Source organism: Anguilla rostrata, chromosome 3, assembly GCF_018555375.3.
Source record: "Anguilla rostrata isolate EN2019 chromosome 3, ASM1855537v3, whole genome shotgun sequence".
NCBI classification, from domain to species: Eukaryota; Metazoa; Chordata; class Actinopteri; order Anguilliformes; family Anguillidae; genus Anguilla; species Anguilla rostrata.
This window is the reverse complement of record NC_057935.1, coordinates 25,737,812-25,757,610: the sequence shown is the minus strand read 5'-3', so window position 1 is coordinate 25,757,610 and position 19,799 is coordinate 25,737,812. Positions and strand designations below refer to the sequence as shown.

The 19,799-nt window shown below is 40.4% G+C and overlaps 1 protein-coding gene across 1 annotated transcript in view; it reads right to left on the bottom strand.

Moving 5' to 3' along the window:
* LOC135250561 (von Willebrand factor A domain-containing protein 3B-like) overlaps nt 1-19,799 on the bottom strand; it is a 53,591-nt gene that overhangs the window by 24,629 nt on the left and 9,163 nt on the right. The window contains exons 9-22 of the mRNA XM_064326976.1: nt 19,470-19,666; nt 18,643-18,797; nt 18,240-18,378; nt 17,135-17,266; nt 15,247-15,345; nt 14,542-14,724; nt 11,127-11,257; nt 10,221-10,384; nt 9,394-9,540; nt 8,828-8,888; nt 8,567-8,723; nt 3,597-3,715; nt 2,184-2,234; nt 1,114-1,309 (exon numbers count right to left, since the gene is read on the bottom strand). Of these exons, the coding sequence (XP_064183046.1) occupies nt 1,114-1,309; nt 2,184-2,234; nt 3,597-3,715; nt 8,567-8,723; nt 8,828-8,888; nt 9,394-9,540; nt 10,221-10,384; nt 11,127-11,257; nt 14,542-14,724; nt 15,247-15,345; nt 17,135-17,266; nt 18,240-18,378; nt 18,643-18,797; nt 19,470-19,666 (1,931 nt within the window). The remainder of the gene's footprint in view (nt 1-1,113; nt 1,310-2,183; nt 2,235-3,596; nt 3,716-8,566; nt 8,724-8,827; nt 8,889-9,393; nt 9,541-10,220; nt 10,385-11,126; nt 11,258-14,541; nt 14,725-15,246; nt 15,346-17,134; nt 17,267-18,239; nt 18,379-18,642; nt 18,798-19,469; nt 19,667-19,799) is intronic.

Below are 19,799 nucleotides of genomic sequence, written 5' to 3'. Positions count from 1 at the left end.
AAATTTCTGACTCCTGCATACAGAATTGCTCTCCAGGGACACGAGGACATTACATATTTCCAATCATTTTCTCTCAAGTCCGATAAAGAAGGCCTGTTTTATTTTCAGAACTCATGTGTTAAGCTATCTTCAAATAATCACTCTGATCAGCTTCTTTTATGACGTTTTACTTTGAAATGATTTGACCACTTTTTACTTTGACCTAAAATACCACTAGCAATGGATCAGAAAGCTGTAGGAATTGTTAAGCATTGCCAGTTGGACTAGGCCTCGGTGTATCAGCTCAGCTTAGAGGAGTATCCAATCACTGTGATTTCAGAGAGGTGGGGGTGGGGTGGGGGGGTGGGGGGGCAGATAAAGCAAGTTTTCATAGCTCAGATGAAATTTTTTAAAAGGCTCTTTGCCATCTGTGTCCAGATTCTTTGTGGACGAGTACTCCCTTACGTTATTACACTTGTTTTATTTCTTCAGCTATAGTAACAAGCTTTTCTTCTTAAATGCAACATGTGCTATGGCCTCGTGAAACCTAGCTGCAGAGGAATAAATGTTTCACCTCAGTATTGGCAATAATTGTAATTTGCAAGGTCAGATGAGCTATTCCAAGGGTAAAGGTAATTTTTCTGAGTGACCTTAGAGAAAGAGTGTTTTGACCCAGCACTGTGGGTAATCTGAATACCTTTTCTGAATGCAAAAAACTAATTCAGCTTCATTTAAAGGCATATTGAAATATATGGGGCATTTAGAAAGCCAATATTTTTTATATTTAAAAAGCCAATATTGCTTTTGGCAGATGGAATCTGACTCTTTCAATACACAAATCAGAATATACCACCCGTATAAAAATAAAATATATTGCAAAACTTAACAATGTGTAAATACAAATTACAAAATGTTTTCAATTATTGATATTTTTAAATATGTTGTAAAATATATCTGTTGTTATATCACATGAAATAAGGCCACAAATTTATAATATATTACAGTATATTCTATTTCCATAAGGATACAAATCAAAAGTTCAGCCCAAAGATCAAGTGTACTCCTGGCATGTGCCTGCCCAACCAGCAGAGGGTTTTTTAAAACCCAAATCTCTAATGGTCCAGACTGACTCACAGCGTCCCGGGTGCCGGGGGTCTGCTTGGCGGCCTGCTGCAGGTCGGAGGCCTGCTGGAGGAAAGACAGGGCCATGTTGATCTGGTCCTCCAGCAGGCTCACGTCCTCCTGTGGCAGGGGCCAGCCCAGGCTCTCCAGGGCCTGCAGCAGGGCTTCACGGTGCTCCTGGAATCTCACTGGCTTATCACTGCCAAACCTGTAGAGTTTAATTGTTCACCAACATTAAATTCACTGAGCCAGCAAACCAGCTAACTGCACATTACTAATGCAATATCAACACAGCAGCAAACCAGCTAGCTGCTTATTACTAATGCAATATCAACACAGCAGCAAGCCAGCTAGCAACACATTACTAATGCAATATCAACACAGCAGCAAACCAGCTAGCTGCTTATTACTAATGCAATATCAACACAGCAGCAAGCCAGCTAGCAACACATTACTAATGCAATATCAACACAGCAGTAAACCAGCTAGCTGCTTATTACTAATGCAATATCAACACAGCAGGAAGCCAGCTAGTGACATATTACTAATGCAATATCAACACAGCAGCAAACCAGCTAGCGACATATTACTAATGCAACATCACCACAGCAGCAAACCAGCCAGCTACATATTAATACTGAAAAAATTCTGGCCAACAGTGATTATGACAGAGAATTTAAGATTCAAGATTAGCACACACCAGTTTGCAAATTTAGCATAATCTAAGGTATCTGATTTGATACCTTGTGGTTTAGCAGCAGCATGCATGTAACTTTTGTCTCATGGGGTAATCTGCTTGATATTAATGAAAATGTAACAACACATGAAGTCGGTGCAATATGAAGGTGGATGAGAATGAAAGAACGTGGGTGTACACTCAATCCATAAATACAACTGAATTTAATCACAGAAAAGGCATAAATATGAGATAAATATTGAATATTAATACATTTTAAATTAATGTATTACTGCTTCTGCTGCACTGATATTTGGTTTATAAGGTCATGTCTTTTCTTTTGATTTTTTCCAGGTCTGCATGCATCTGCATGAGGCATATCAGGGTAAGGAAAACACACACATACTTATCTCTTTCTTCTTGAGTCAACGCTTTCCACACAATCAAATCCAGACGCCTGAAGAATAAAGAGCATTTTTTCCATTTTCATCTGTTTTTCCCTACAGACTATGAAGAGTAGAATATACTGAAACAATGCTGCAGCGTGTCACAATATGTGGCCAAATATAACGAATAGTTACACTTTCAGAAGTTGCAATATATTTCTTTCAAAACTTGACATATATTTATCATTATCTTTTTTTTTTCTATCTTTTTTTTTTTTTTTAAAGAAAGGAAAATCCAAAATATCTTTCTGGATAATTAAATATTGCATCTCTGTAAGCGTCCATACCCACAGTTGCTGTCTGCAGTTCTGACCACAGTAATTGTGATGGCTTTGACATTAACTGTTATCCTATTCTTACTTCCATTTTTTGACACCACAGCAAATATGGGAAATTTTACTCACCCGGTGTTGAATAAAGGTAGCTGATTAATCCCACCATTGTTTTAGGCAGGTAACAGTTCTAGTCAAGTGTGCTTAAGAGTGGCCTTTAGTGACAACTGCACTATATTTAAAATCCATTGCTGTTTTTGTGTGAAATATCCAAATTGGAAACTGGACATTAGGGAGGCTAATATTTCTGCTTTAAGGACATCTACAGTACAATTAATATCAGTTCCATTGCAGTTTCATTTATTTGCTTGTCAACAGAGCATATTGTAACCTGATGTAGAGTCTTCTTAATGTGGCAACCTTTACATTTTTCCTAATAGTACATTTGCTAACATTTATTAATGTGGCCTAACCATCAGCCATGTATTTTTAATGATTTGCAATACAGTTATTAATATTTGATTAAACATTCTAATTGTCCCATATTCTAAACTGTTACCACAAATTCTTGTGAGGATAATCATTGCTGGAGATGTGATTTATATTCAGTTCTTTATTAATGCTTTGTGACTTGCAGGACAACTCTGGTCACAGGAGTGAAATTGTACTCCATATTTTTTATCTCACATTTTGATTGGTTAAGGTATCTGAGAGATTGCAAGGTTAAATCCCAGATGAGGCATGGCTGAAATTCTGCAATATATTTCCAGCTGTTTAAATTTATCACATGTAAAAAATGGCAAAGGTCCTCTAGCTACAAAAAGCTGCAAATAAATGAGAAATAATTGATTCATGGCGACTTCCTGTCTTCCTGACAGGGAGATGCTGTCTCTTGCAACATCAGTAGTACATATACATTTTGGCATTTATCATGCTCTTATCCAGAGCAAATTACAATGGTGCACACATAGAGGATTAGGCAACAAACAGAGACAATACCAATCAGAAGAGCCCTCCAGTGGGGAAGAGAATGGTCTTCCTCAGACCCAAAATGGATCACGCACACACAAATAAACGGTCCTGTCACTCAGGGGACCTGACCTCCGGTAGTCCTGCAGAGCTGCTTGCAGCCTGGTTTTGTAGTGTTCCAGGTTCACAGCTTGAGGGTTTACCAAGGTAAGCCGTCCTGTGCAGCCACTGACGTGAGCGAGGGGGAACACCTGGGAGAGGGAAAACATGCCTGAGATCAACACACACACACAGACGGACACACACACAGCTACGCTCCCATGCTCTCTCTCTCTCTCTCTCTCTCACACACACACACACACACACACAGCTACTTCCACTACACCACCAACCCCACACCCACCCCACACCACACCACACACTACTCTCTCTCACACACACACACACACACACAGCTACTCTCCCACACTTACACACACACACACACAAGCAGGTACTCTCTCTCAGACACACACACACACACACACACGCAGGTACTCTCTCTCAGACATGCACACACAAACACACACACACACACGCGTGCACACGAGCACACATACAGATCCATGTAATCTCTTTCTGTATGAGGTTCTTTCTTATAAAAAAACATCAGGAATGAATTGGTGACTTTGCCTCTATCCTTAGTGATAGGAATTACGTTGGCATCTATTCACTTGCGGTCCATGGCAGTGTATTGTTAGAGCTGCACTCGCCTCTATTCATGTCCTCTTTACATTTCGAGGTGGAACAGAAACACAGAGAGGAATTTACATGCTTCTTTCTCTGAGTACGCAGGTCAGGGTCTTACTGATGAGAGAGCATAAAACCCTTTTAAAGCATGAGTTTCCATGGTAGCTTCATTTGTTACCCCTCCAAACCCAAACCATTACAATGCATTAGAACACAGGCAATCAGCGTAGGATATACTGCACCATTTTCATTAAGGAGGTCCTGTTTACACTACTTATGTGTATGCAATTTTCCCTCTTGAAGCAGAGAGCCGGACAGCTGTTCATCAGTGGAACAATGACAGAAAATTCAGCGCAGCAACATGACCCTCTTCAGCGTCTAGTAGTGCAACAGGTTCCCATGAGCATGAGGAACAAGATTGCATTCAGGGTCCTGATGCAAATGCACCGTACCCTCAGAAAATAAAACTCCAGGTGTTTTGGTGTAAAGACTATCTTGAACAGGGTTGTGGTCAATTCCATTTCATTTCAGTCAAATCAGAAAATGAATTGAAATTCAGTTCAGGATTTCAAACATCCCCATGAAAACCTAAATAGAGTTTTGATTAATTTCCTGAATTTTGACTGGACTTAAATTGGCTCCAGACCTGATCCTGAATGTAACTGAATCAGTAACTGTCCAAAACTCCCAGTACAAACAGGCTCTAGTTTACACTCTTTACACTCATTTTGTATGGACTACAAGTGCTGTGAACAGATAGCCAAGTCAGAGAGGTGAAGAGTGAGGAAGCAGGTTTTGGTGCAGGATCTAATGAAGGAAACAATCACATGCACTGATCGAAAGTGGACAAATTCTAATGTTCTTCACTGCCATTTAATGCTGGTCTACAATCATCAACAAACATGATAAGCATCCATGTCATGCTATGTTACTGTCATTGGCGCCGCTGTTAAGTAAGCCTGTTTGTTACTTACTTAGGAAAAAAGCTTCTGCTCCTTTTTCCTGTTGTTTGTTCCTTTTCCTGGGTTTTTATGTAACATGGCTATGCGTTTGTCATGTTGTTGCTTTTCATGCATTTATTTCGTGCATTTTGCCCTATTCAGAAATAAATATATGTTTAATTAATATATGAAATGCTGAGGAACTTTTTCTGAAATCAAGGAGAATGATTCTATAAGGGTCAAGTCTTGATAAGCTATAATTCTAATATCACTACCACTAAAGTTAAACTGTCTTAGAATAGTGGACTTTACTGCAATATATTAAATTTTCATTATATTTTCCAAAAAGTCCATGTTCCCAATATATTCCATTTCTATAACCAATCATTTTGTTCAAAAATCACACTGGGCATGCCAAAATCAGCCACTACTGCATCCTCAAAATATGTACTGTCCCCTAAGCATACTGTGTGCTGTTTATTGCATTTAGCACAGGATGGACATGGCACAAAAAATAATGTCCATACTATTTAACCATACTGTGGAAGTGTCATAAGATGTTACGCCCTTCCGCGGCCATGCTCACGTGTCGTTGTTCTTGAAGGAAAATGTAAGCAAAGTTGTGCCTCGTATTTAAAGCAAAGCTGCGTGTCATATTAATGGGACCAAAATGGTTGTTTATTTCCTGAAAGGTATGCTCGCGGATATACTCTGGAAATAAGTATATCATCCTGAGATTTTAAGTACACTTCATTTAGAGAAATTTTGCCATCTTAACAACTTTTCCTCTGGTGTACTCAAGTTATATACTCAATAGTAGGCAAGTAAGCTTTTACAGGTATGGCCATGGTTTATCATGTGCTTTGCTCGCAATGTGACATGCTGACCTCTACTGGTGTCATGCCCTCATTACACCCACCTGGGAAGAGAAGCCAGGACACCAGATGGATTACACTTCATGGAGTGCAATAAGGTTACTGAAACCTTAAGCATAGAGGCAATAAAGTCTTACTGACCCCTAGACTGCAATTTAAAAAATTTTAATAATGTAACTTTCCTGTGTCTTTCTCTGGTCTTAACAATGTCAAGAAAGTAATCTGCTGCTACATCCATAGTTGAGTATCTCCTTTCTTGAGCAAAGTGCACTTCAAAGCTAGTATATATTTTCACACATGAGGACACCACAGAAAAAAAAATATTCTAGAAATTACCAAGCACAAGTTCATATTTTATGAGTTTCCATTTTCCCAAAATGTGGATGTATGTCAAAGAATAAATGTTAATAACTATTGACCTACATCCCAATACAATTCTGACAGTTTCCGTATGCTTCCATAGACCTGTTAGGTTGATAAGGAGACCTCAGAGTGACAGCAGACAAGCCAGGACTTGTTCTGTTTGCAGTCAGTGCCTGTAGAACAGGCAGTATTCAACAAAAGCCTCAAAAGATCACTGCGTAGTAAAGTGGGCTCTTCACCACTAGGGGGCACTTTAGTCATAGTCTTCCCTTAGACACTATACACATATTTGCAAGTGCCAGCATAATCTTGAGGGAAGAAAAAGAAACCAAATTAATCAATTAAAATTGCCATGAATAATAATAACTTGTGGAAAGAAGGTAAGAGATGCAATCATTTGGCTGATGATCAGGAGGAGATAATTTGATGGCCAGATCCAGACAGACTGGTGAAATAATCTGGCCAGAATTCCAGCAATAGTTGGTTTATAACATGACAAAAATAACAGCAATTTTACATTATCATTTATTTCTGTAAATGTATAAGTCCATTACATTTGAGTTCTGAATGCACAGTATAACAGATTTAGATTTCCTTTAGGGATCTCCCCTCCTCTAATTTACCAAGCCAACACCAAGCTCTGTTCATTTTTGGCCCTATCCTCAAAACTGCATAAGGTCTTGCCCTGTTCTTAGCTGTTCATATATATTCCACTTCACAAGTATCAAGGGTGTCACTATGTCAAATCTCTTGTGTCTTCTATTCTAATGAACAGTACATTATTGACAAATTATATAAGCATAATTCAAGAAAACATTCTTAGTGCCATGAGTGCAATGTGAATGGTGGGAATTTAAGATAAAATGTTTAAAATAAAAAATAACACATCTCAATCTTTTTTTCTCATGCCATATTGATGTGTCCAGAACAAAAAAGCATTCCTGAAAATATAGTGTGAAAAGCACTGCTGGCACCAAGAAGAATTTCAGCCATATTTCTATATTTTTCGTGTTACCCTTCCTATTTAAATATATTATCAAATAAAAGTAATTATTGGAAAAGGGAAGAATAAACATCATAAAGGTAAGACTATTATTATGTTGGTGTTTTTTTTACGATGATAATATTACGTGTTTATTTTGTATCAAGACAGACCTATCGTTATCATATGAAATGCTGGGTGCATCGAGTAAAGATTGGGTAGGGAAGTACTAGGGGCGGAGCTAGACAGGTGGGAGGCATCACAGTTTTTCCACCCCTCACACGCAGGTTTGGAACATGTATGGTTTTTCGTTTGTAATTTTTGGAGAAAAAAACCTTCAGTTGTTGCCCACAGGCAAAAGGCTAAAAGACGGTGAAAATAAATTATTAGATGTTTTCATCCATTTATCAAAAATAAAAATAGATAAAAATCTATTTTCAAAGGAAGCCCTTTAGATGAACATTTCAATGTCAAACCAATGTAAGCATCTGTATATACCTTTACAAATAAGCTGTGTAGCATTCTGACTTTTTAAGCAAACCGGCAAGGATTGTCAACATGGGCAGAAAAATTATAGGGAAACCACAGAAACACCTGTCCGAAATCTATGGGCTCCAGCACAGGGACAATGCTCCGCAAATTTTGGCTGATCCTCTACAATACACCTTCTTCATAATGAGTTTGACATGCTTCCCTCTGGGAGGCTCTATGGAGTAGAGCCTCAAAAAGCATAAGCGTATTTCATTCCACATGCCATTGCTTTGATGAATCCATAATGTTTTCACCCATTAATCTCTATTAACTCTACTGAAATGTACTGGAAAGGTACATTCACAATCTGAGGCTCTGTTGTGTCATGTTGTCCATGCACTGGGTTGTTTGAGGCCTGTGTTGTCTGAGCCTATATATGGCCTATATTTTGTGACTTTTTCTCTTTACTGCAACTACGGTGAAGCCAAAGGCAAATTTACACAGACATGGACAATAAAGAATCTATCGATCTATCCAAATCACAAAATTGTTCAAAAAGTGTGTAGATAACTCATGGCCTTTTCAGAGAAGGAAGCGATTCCCTCAAAGTCCTGTACTGCCTGACTGTTATTGAGGAGCCAGCATCCACAAATATATTGAGGACAAAATGAGCACACTTTATTAGTGTTCAACCTACTGGCTTATGCTACCATCCAGCACAGCTACATCTGCAGGTCTTACCTCCTCAAACACTTTTGAGTAGACGTGTTTCTCCAGTACAGGGATGAATTTTGCGCTCTGTGTAATGGCCGTGGGGGCCAGGGCGTCGATTATGGTCAGTCTCCTGGCAACCAAACTATTTGTCCGAAGCCAGCAGGCTGAGGACATGCTAAGAGATCTGTAGCAAAGCAAGGGGTAGAGGTCAGAGGGCAAGGGTCAGAGAAGTCACATCTGAGCAGTGGATACATTTATTTCTGTGTTTCCAGGTCTTTCTGTACTCACTCAGTTGGAGTCTTCTGCTTTGGTTTCTTTTGGCTGACATCTAGGGGGGTTAATTCAAGACCTGGGCCAAAAATATGGACAGGCAAGATTATTAATGACAACATTAATAATGACACAAACATCAGGAACACTTTAAAAGCATTATCCATTAGCTAGTTTCAATCCAGCCCCAATTAGTTTGGGGAAGCGCTAACTGAAAACATGTATGTAATCTGAAGTGAAAAAGTACAAATATGACTCACTATACTCACATAAGGATGTGCTTTTATTATTTGATTAGCACAGGTCCAAAGCTAATCCCTGACTGCAGACACAGCTATCCCTGATTGAAATGGAATACACTGCAATATACAGGTATTGTAAATATGTGGAAAGACAAATGTCAGAGCAATGTATTGAAACAATATGCACTGCATTATCTGAAATGGCAATAACTTGTATATTTGCCATATATTGTGAACTGCTGCCATATCTCGACCATATGTGACATATTTTATATTTGAAATTTATTTTCAGTATAGTGCATTTCCACGTGGAATTCCTACAAGAGCTCCTTCCGAACTCACGGCTGAGAACCTGCTTCTGCTTGCTGGTGTTGGTCTGGAAGAGGGACAAGGTCTCCGGTAGCATCCATTCCTGGAGTGCACTTCCGCCACTGTTGCCAACGCTGACGCCATTGCTCAGGAGCCTTAGCAGGCTGGCTTTTGTTTGTGCTGAAGTGACAGGATGGGTGTCAGGTGCCCGACAATCAGCACATAGACAAATCGGATCTGGGCTTGCGTGTTGTGTGCAGAAGACATTTAAAATACTTCAACAGTCATACAGATTTATGTTCTGTGACACATCTAACCCTCCTGGTGCTTTTAAAAGATAAACCTGTCACTACTATACATCTAGCCTGCTCAGAGGCCACCACAGTGCTGATTAGACAATTAACAAAGGGGTTTACAACAAATGCTCTCTCCATAATAAAATCAGGCAGCTACAGTACATCTTTGTAAGTGTGGTATAGATCTCAAGTTTACAATTGACTGAATTGTTAACAGTGTATATATGTGTGTATGTGGGGGAGGGCGGATGTCACAACATGATTCCTTTGAAAAATACACCAATTTTTACTTATATGCATAATGTTGTATGTTTATCTAAGATCGGCTCAGCACGGTCACTTTCTTTGAAATGCATGAGATTTTTGTGAGCTGCACGTATGAGGAGAAGATTCATCTTCGATGCCTGAGGCCCAAGTCTGATATGTGAGACTAGAAATCTATGCTCTCTACCCTCTGGACCTGATTTTTTTTTTTCTTTAACTGTTTGTAGAACCTCTGTGTTTTGGGTGTAAATATTGTGGACTAGCTCTAGCCTAGGGGCTGTGCGGCTGTGGTTGTCGAACCTGCGTGGCGGGCTGGCCGAGGTAGCGAACTCTGGGCCTGGGTTGTGGGAATCTGCGGCCGGTGACTGGGGCGTGACCCTGTAACACACCCCAGTGCTGACCTGGGCCTCCATGGTCTCTCTGCATTCTGCAGCCAGGGGGCGCTGTGGGGTCTCTCACCAGTCCTTAGTCAAAGAGAAAAAAATCCATACTTCTGCACAATCACATAATTTAGGCAAATGTTCCCTGACAGAGAATGTTTTATTCTAAATTACATTCTAAGAAGTTAAAATTCAAGTTAAAATTACATTATTTCATTATATCATGCAAATAATTAAAACTTGCATGAAATAAAAACACACATTAAGTATACCTCCAAATATTAAAAGTGACATTATACACATCAAGTCTTGGTGTTAAATAAACTGTAACACGGTGGGAGTGTACCCATATTATTTTATTTTATCAGCGTGCATCTTTAATTCTTCCAAAGTCAACATTCCCTTTTAATGAGGAGAAAATGTATTGTACCTAACTGCTTTGATTCCTATGGCATATTTAGTCTTTAAAGTAATTGTCCCATAAACTGACATTTTAAATATTTTTGTTCATTTCAAAAGGCAAAAAAAAATAAATCATGCTGGCCACTATAAGAGAACATGGTACTGGACTTTTGGAACCTTTGTTGAGAACTGTAAGTATTTATGTTATTTAATCAGCAGGGCCATGTATATTTTAACCAATCAGTAGTACACAGATTTGTGACAGATCTTGTGTCAGGTCTCATATTTAGAAATGACAGACTGCATTAAAATTAAATGTCATTATTTTCCTGATGATAAACTTGGGTATGGTAAGTTAATAATCAGTGATAGGAGACATTACAGAGACTCAGACTAGAGGCACTCAGATGTTTTCACATCTAACCTTTTTGCTGTGGTACTGTTCCCGTTGTGATACCAGTCCAACATCACACACTCCGCACGGAGTTTCAGGACTCTCTCCAGCTCTTTCTTTCCTTTTACGATCTCAGCCTTCAGGAGGTGTGTGTCTTCACTCTGAAGATGCAAATGAAACACTCTCAGGGAGGCTGTTCTGTCAGTAATGGGTATGTTCTGCACTCTGCAAACCCTTTCAACCTGATTTTAAAACTACACTTAAAAATTCAAGGGGTCAAACCCAGGATGCAGTTTGGAAAGAGTGAGGAATCATGAAGCCTGTAGTGGTTGCAGCAAGAAAGAATAGTCAGTCACTGACTATATACCTATCACTGGCTGGACTACCAGCATCTGCCACCAGACCCCTGCAGCTCATTCAGAATGCTGCGGCTCGTCTGGTCTTCAACCTCCCCAGACACTCCCACGTAACTCCCCTGCTCACTACCCTCCACTGGCTGCCTGTTATAGCTCGCATCAAATTCAAAACATTGGTCCTAGCATACCAGGCAGTCAAGGGATCAGCCCCAGCATACCTTCACAAGATATTCAAACCCTACATGCCAGCCAGATCCCTCCGTTCTGCTACCTCAGGACGCCTAGCACCTCCCCCTCTTCGCACCTGCACTTCCAGAACACGTCTCCTGTCTGTTCTGGCCCCACGATGGTGGAATGACCTCCCTGTGGAGGTCAGAACAGCTGAGACTGTGAACAATTTCAAACGACGACTGAAGACCCACCTCTTCAGGCTGCACCTCTCTCCATCCCTCCCTTCCCCCCTGTAAATGACTAAACTTAGGGTTGTAACTAGGCAGCTGTTTCAGTAGTTGATGCGCCTGTCTTAACGACTACTTGTATTTTTATTTATTTTTATTTTTCCATAGATTGCGTTGTTGCCGTTCTCGTTGTTAGTGTTAATCAGTTTAACCATCAGGGTCCAAGTTGAACTACGCGGTTGTTCCCTGTACTTGGACCGGTACTTCTCTCTAGGGGTTTCGTCATACTTGTTCCTGGTTATGGTTATACACTTTGTTGTACGTCGCTCTGGATAAGAGCGTCTGCCAAATGCCTGTAATGTAATGTAATGTAATGTAATATACAAACGGCACTCTACACCAAGTGCAATGATTGGCTCATATCAACGATAATATCATAACTCCATCTGTTTTCAGTTCCGTGGACCCTGACTCCCATCACTGTTTAGAGTGTTTATATAGGGCAGTTTGCTCTGTGTCCACTCAATTTATCACAGGTAATTAGCATAATATATGTAAACATTTGGGCAAATGAGGGATAAGTAAATGCAAAGCAGAAGCTACTGCAAAAGTGTGACCAATCCATTAATTAAGCAAAAAAAAAAACTGGACAGGCCTGGGTTCCTGTAATTATGACTAGCATGGCTGTAGTTTGGTGGCAGCTTATTACGAATTAAGCGAGCTCAACTTGCTGAGGTTTCACAAGCAATGGTGCCTGCCTACCCCGTGTTAGCGTGGAACACCACGGTAAATATGTCATCAGCAAAGTGCAACAGTGGGCAGAAGTGCATACTCTAGGACCGTGCCATCAATTCACAAGCACAAGGCAACGCAGACATGATAGACAGACAGGGTAGACTGTTTCATTAAAACTGTGAGAAAGACTGATCTCAAATTATATGAAGCGTTTGGTTGCAGTTAAGGCTGCTAAATGCATTGCAACCAGTTATTAAGTTTAAGGGGGTAATTACTTTTTAACATGAGTGATATGGGTGTTTGTTAACTTTTTTTCATAAAATAAATGAAGTAATAATTTAAAAAATTTGTTTTGCGTTTAAGTTCCCTTTGTCTAATATTACATTTTGTCTAAAAATCTGAAACCATTCAATGTGACAAATTGACAAATATGCAATAATAGATGAAATCAGGAAGGGGGCCAATCATTTTTCATGCCACTGTATATATATATATGTGTGTGTGTATATGCACGAGATATGAACCACAACATGCCGTGCATATACAAGAATATATGGGTGCCATATATTCTTGTATATGCATGGCATGTGTGGTTTGTATTTCTTATACCATGACCACAACTAAAATGCATAGAAAAATTTAAATAAAACAGTATATTAATAGATTTTACCCAATTGCAATACTAAAATCACTATGAACACAGCCTCGAGTTAGCTAAATATAGATATCTAGTCCTCCAGTAATGGTAGATGACGCTAGAGAAAATAGAAAACTGAGGAGATAAAAGTAGATTTAGGCCATCAGACGTGAAGGGAAAGGAGGAAAACTGTGGTATCTTGAATCAAGGCACATCTGTATTTGTAGTACGTTAGCCACTTTGTCACCAGTAAGAACTTATAACTTTCATTAGCTGTAAGAGGCCATGTAAGACATGATAATTTGTCTATTTGTTTAATTTGTTTCTTTATGATGTGATTCATCACTTCCTAAAATAACAACATTAGCATCCTAACGTTAGCTTGCTCACCATTAACATTAATTAAGTCCTTAACATGGATAACATAAACTAGTGCTAAAATAATTCTAATTGTAATGTCGTCATTCAGAGTAATGCATGCCATCTATGGCCGGCAGCCTGGGCAGGGTGATGCATATTTGATCATAGTGTCACCCAGGCAGGGAGGGATTCATTTGGCCGGATGACCATGTATCATCGCTCAGTAGCGACCCCCTCTGGTCAAGCTGCACATTAAGTGACTCATGTCTACGCAAGCTCAATTTGTGCACTGTGAAGTGAAAAGAAACAGCAGTCTGACACAAAATATCTCAGAGAGCATGCATGCCTGTGCTCTTCCTAATCTATAGTGGTAAATGGTAAATGGACTGCATTTATATAGCGCTTTTATCCAAAGCGCTTTACAATTGATGCCTCTTATTCACCAGAGCAGTTAGGGGTTAGGTGTCTTGCTCAAGGACACTTCGACATGCCCAGGGCAGGGTTTGAACCGGCAACCCTCCGACTGCCAGACAATCGGTCTTACCTCCTGAGCTATGTCGCCCCGACATTGCACAAGCTCAATTTGTGCACTGTGAAGAGAAAAGAAACAGCAGTCTGACACAAAATATCTGAGAGAGCATGCATGCCTGTGCTCTTCCTAATCTATAGTGGTGGTTGCAGCAATCAGCACTGATGAATATGATAGGGCATTCCAAACTGGTGAGAAAAGGTTTGGAATGCCCTTGGAAAACCCTTCTTTAACACCTGGTGGAACCCTTTAATTCTCAAGCTCTAAATAACATATCATGTCAGTTTTAGTAAGACGAGGAGGGCAACAAAGAAATCATGCAAGTTTATTGGGCTATGGGCACTGATGCAAATTGAAGCTGAGAGTTAGCATTTGCATAACAGTGCCATCTCCAGGCAGGCCTGAGCTAGTCCCAAAAAACAGTCCTCACCACGTAGGGCATGGGGGCCCCGGGCTCCTGGGGGCCACACGGGAAGCAGTGGTACCGTCCTCCCGTCTCCTGTGCCAGGTGGTACAGGAAGTGGTTGGCTTCTGGGTCCTTGCAGTTGAAAGAGATGGTGTGTACCGGAACTGGTGGGCGAAGCTGAACCTGTGCCAGTATGGTTCCAGTAGGCTTGGGGACGGGCCCGTTAATCAGAACAGGGAATATGCATTAGTTCTCACTCGCTTCAGCTCTTACACCTGCTCAGGTACCACTGCTCAGTTTGCTCAGCTAAATGGTAGATTACATTTTGACAGTACCTATTCGTAAAACTTGCAGAATTTAATTGTACCGTTAACCAACAACCCAACCCCGGTTGAGGTTCAAATGTGTCGTCAGTTGAACAAACAATCATTTGTAGTCATTATTGACTCAGTAGTGAAACACTCTTCATTTTCCTATTTATTTTCTTGTTGTGCCAGTTAAAGGGTTAAATATGTTAATGCAACTTATGAGCATTCATTAAGTGGCATGACTAATGTCGTTACTGCGTTAATCGATGTTTTGTACTGTAATGCAGCACCAGAAAGTCCTGTTACCATCCGGAACCTTCTGGCATTTGGGAGGAGAGAGACTGGAAGGAATGCAGGCGTCGATCATCCGGTTAGTCTTTACAGCAGCCTGTCTGACTTGTTTGTTTAGCGGATGCGGTACCTGATCTGGCCTTCCGTCAGTCAGGAGGTAAACAGCTTGTGTGTCAATGTCTGCCAGTGCCAGCTGCAAGGCGCCCAGCGTGTTGGTCGAACCCCCAGCCTGGAGATCATGAGACTAATGTAATGTTGTCAGCCTGGAAGTTTGTCCTAAATGCAGCCTGACTGCATAGTGAAATGTTATCAACACCCAGATGATGTTGTCGATGGCCAATACTCTACCACAGTACTCTTACGCAGCAATAAATATATGTATATATAGAACATATATATTTCCGTTCATGATTTCTATTTTTTTTGTGAAAATAGAAGGATGTTCTGACAATATTTTCAGCATTTAACTGCACATACTAATGACAACAAGACAACTCTGATTTATTTTGAAATAGAAACTGTTACTTGGAATGTCCAATATTTTGTCATTTGCATTGAGAAATGGAATAATGATGTGGAATAATACACTTTATAAAATATATTGGAAAATATGCCTATTACCGTTTAGTCTCGGTGGGATATATCTGAACATAACCATGCATCATTAAGAAAAAAATAATATACCACCATATATGTGAAAATATATTTGCAGTAACTTCATGTATTCGAATATATTATCAATGTATTTCTTGGTATTTTTCAATACATGGATATGTATTTTAATTTAATAAGGGTGCAATATGATAATTGTAGGATTCAGCATAAACACACATTTTTTAAATGCCGGGGCTAGGAGTTTTAACAAGGAATGAGATCGGAATAACAACAGAGACTTGGCCTTATATTACCCTGAGCTGAGCAAGGTATGTTTTAAACAAGAAGGGACACACTATAGTCTGTTTTATCTGTGGGCTCAGAGATGAGGGATAGTCTTCATTTGCATAAATGCAATCTCATTGTGCTACAAAGAGTGTGAACCTGTTCTGTCAGTGTACTATTTAACTGTGAGACCCAAAGTATGAACCTGTTTCATACTATCCCATCTTCCTACACATACAAGTACATGCGCACACACACAAACACAAACACAAACAGGCACACAAAATCACCCACACTTACAAACACAGATCTCTTATAAAGGCTAAAGCTTATCTCACAATTATTACATGCACAACTCCCTTTGAAGGCTTCATATGTATTGATTGCAATACCCAGTAAAGAGTTGCTTGTTCAGCAGGCAGGCAGCCAAAGTACCATTAAATCACTTTTGAAGGATGACTCAAAAGCATAATAGGTTTTGGCTCATGCCCTTTGCTAGGGCAACTCGCATAGTTTACATCTTTTTCATATCATTCATTTATTTGGTTATATTCAGAGCAGTAATTTAGGTACCTCACCCAGAACAGAACGCACAATCTGTACATAACAAGCCCTACCCAATACTGTCTGTCCATACTGCTTTATTAACAACATTAAAATATGACCTTGTCACAGAGGTGGAAAATTCCATTCAATTAAATTAGATTTCATCTGCATAGCGCTTTTTACAGAGAACTGTCACAAAGACGCTTTACAGATCCAAAATCCAAGTTCAGAAAGTAAATATCCTCCTCATTATTTTGTTCCAATCACCTGGATTTGCTAATTAGCACAATTATTCAGCCAGGAGGTAAAACTTATTAGCAAAATCAGCTGGTTGAGTTCTTAGGTAGAAGAAATACATGGTATTTACTGTCTGACCTCCGGACTTCACACCTTTGCCTTGACAGAACTTTCTGCAACAAATTTTTGTATAATGACAAAATGCAATTTGTATAATGTTCTCATCATACCATTTCACCAACAAACTTAATATAGCTGGAATGTTTCCCCTCCTCCTCATCTCACAACCAAATGGGAATCTATCTGGAAAGCTCCACAGCGTTATTGAAGCATCTGTTTGCTAACGGGGCGCTCACCTGCAGTCGTTTGACCCAGCTCCAGGCGTTCTCCAGGCTCTGAGGGCTCACCTCCACCAGCCTCTCTCTCCACGCTGCCGCCCGCGAGCCGAACTTCACAAAGTTCACCTGGGCCTTGTGTCGAAGCTGCTCCTGAATGCACACAGGACAGGGAGAAAGCTTTCACACTTCCACCGCTGGACACAGCTTTCACACTTCCACAGCTGGAGACAGCTTTCACACTTCCACAGCTGGAGACAGCTTTCACACTTCCACCGCTGGACACAGCATTCACACTTCCACCGCTGGACACAGCTTTCACACTTCCACCGCTGGACACAGCTTTCACACTTCCACCGCCAGAGACAGCTTTCACACTTCAGCACAAAATCCTTTTACATAACATGCAAAAAGGGAACTTGCTCAACTCAAAAGCACATTGTCAAGTAAATGGATGTATTAGTCAACAAGAAGTATTAGTGTATCAGTTAACAAGCATGGCAGCAGACTGTATATCAAACAAATGTTAAATGTAATATTTACAGCTATTTACAATTTCATACTTTTGCTATTTTACAGACTTTCCCTGTAAAATCCATGGACATTTTTACAGTGCATGTTTAAAAGCAACAGGCCATTGGAAAAGGATGAATTAATCTTTCATATTCTATTTATACCTTTACCAACTGATAGGACAGTGAGGTTTTATGAAATACAAAATGGGTGGAGCTACAATGAGCTGTCTATCATACACCTGTCTGAACCAATCTAAATATTTTTCCCTGTACAGCAATACACAATGATATGTACTGCCGTTATACCCTTGACTAAGGTACTTAACTTTAACTTAATTTCTTTAATTAAATATCCGCCTGTATAAATGGATTATATGTAAAAATGTAATCTCTCTGGTGTAAGTCGTTCTGGATAAGACTGTCTCCTAAATGTCAGAATGTAGTGTAATGTAATATTCTGCAATTAGTGTGTCACTGATGGCGTATGGTAGCTTAAAGTCTCATTCTCACATCATGACTCTAACCAAATTCTATTATATCCAGTACCTGGTCATATGAGAAATCACCCCCCCCCCCCCAAACTACAAGTTGTGAGAAGAAAACTTTCTGACCTTTATGAGCTGTTGAATCTTCTCTTTTACAAGAGGAAGCTGATCTTTCATGGACTCTGAAGTGTCTAAGAGGATATACACCTGCTCCTCCAGCACTGCCCCAAACAGCTCCCTGCTGCCCCTGCTCAGCCACTCCAGCCTGCAGGGAGGTAAAAAGCAGTGGGACGGGGTTCTTGCAAGCAAGCACCTCTCGGGAGGCCAGCAGCGCAAGCTATCAACCCGCCAGTGCTTTTGCAAATCGGCGCTACAGTCGTCTGCTAGCAGCAGGATCGTGAGCCAAACATTTAGCGCTTTTTTAATGGCCCGTGATCTCAACTGCTTCCCCTCAACTGACCCTCAGGGGACCACCGATTTCACGTTTACGCTGACGGCAGGGAGTGTGACCGGCGGAAAGGCTCATTACCTCCTCTGCATATTCATCAGCGCCGTCTTCATCCGCTCCTCGTACCACCTGCACTTGTCTGCAGAGATGTACACGTGTGCCAAAGAACCGTCCTTCCATCTCATGTGGACAAATCTATTACAGTACTTGGCATTGACCAGCTTATGATTTGCTTCCTTCAAGTGATAGAGAAAAAAGAGGATGGGAGAGTGAAAAAGAGATTTTTTTCCCCAGTTTTATCAAAACTTTATTTGGTCATTAAACCAGGCAGTAACAGAAAGAGTTATAGAAGAGTTTTCACACAGACAGCAAAACTTGTTCCAAACTTCAGGTCAGCTCTTTTTATGATCTATAATAATCATACTCCATCACTGCATCCTTTACTCTGCCTCCATTATTTTTAATGCTTGAGTTTGCTTCTTTCCATGACCAGGCTCTAGTTAATTTTTCCTGATCTTTTTGCCATCTTTCTGTGTGTCAAAGATATCAATCATTGAAGCAAATGACAACTTAATATAGACCAAACTTAAAAATGACCATGAAGAATGGTCTCCTTCAGGAGATGGAATTGACACGTCTTCAATTCCAAGATAAATTTCTGGGACAGAAACATTGATCGCATTTATCCCAGATCACCAGCAAGCTTGTCTTGTCTAGTGGTGGCTCATAAATTGCCTTCCACACATTTCTCACCTCATTCTGTATTCGTAGCGAGAGAGAGAGAGAGAGAGAGAGAGAGAGAGAGAGAGAGAGAGAGAGAGAGAGAGAGAGAGAGAGAGAGAGAGAGAGAGAGAGAGAGAGAGAGAGAGATATTCTGGGTTTGAGGTGAGTAAGGATCTGTCACCCACAGCATCGGTTTGCACACTCTCATCCCCCGGCTTGACTCTGACGTCGACCACGCCATCTGAGTGGCGGAAGGCACAGTCTGCAAGCGCGTCGAACAGCAGCAGTTTCTGGGCCTTCAACCCGTACTGGGAGAGCCACACCCTGGAGCTGAGGTAGTCCTCAGACCAGCGCATGACTGCAGGCTCACAAACTGCTGCTTCTGTGGGACCAAAAAAAAAACAACACAAAAATAAAACAAATTAAACCAATCGCACAGCCCTCTCCACTCAAACCACCACACCCTTCTCAGTGTGCTGGGCTTCTGAAGAGGATGAACCAGAAACATGGCTATC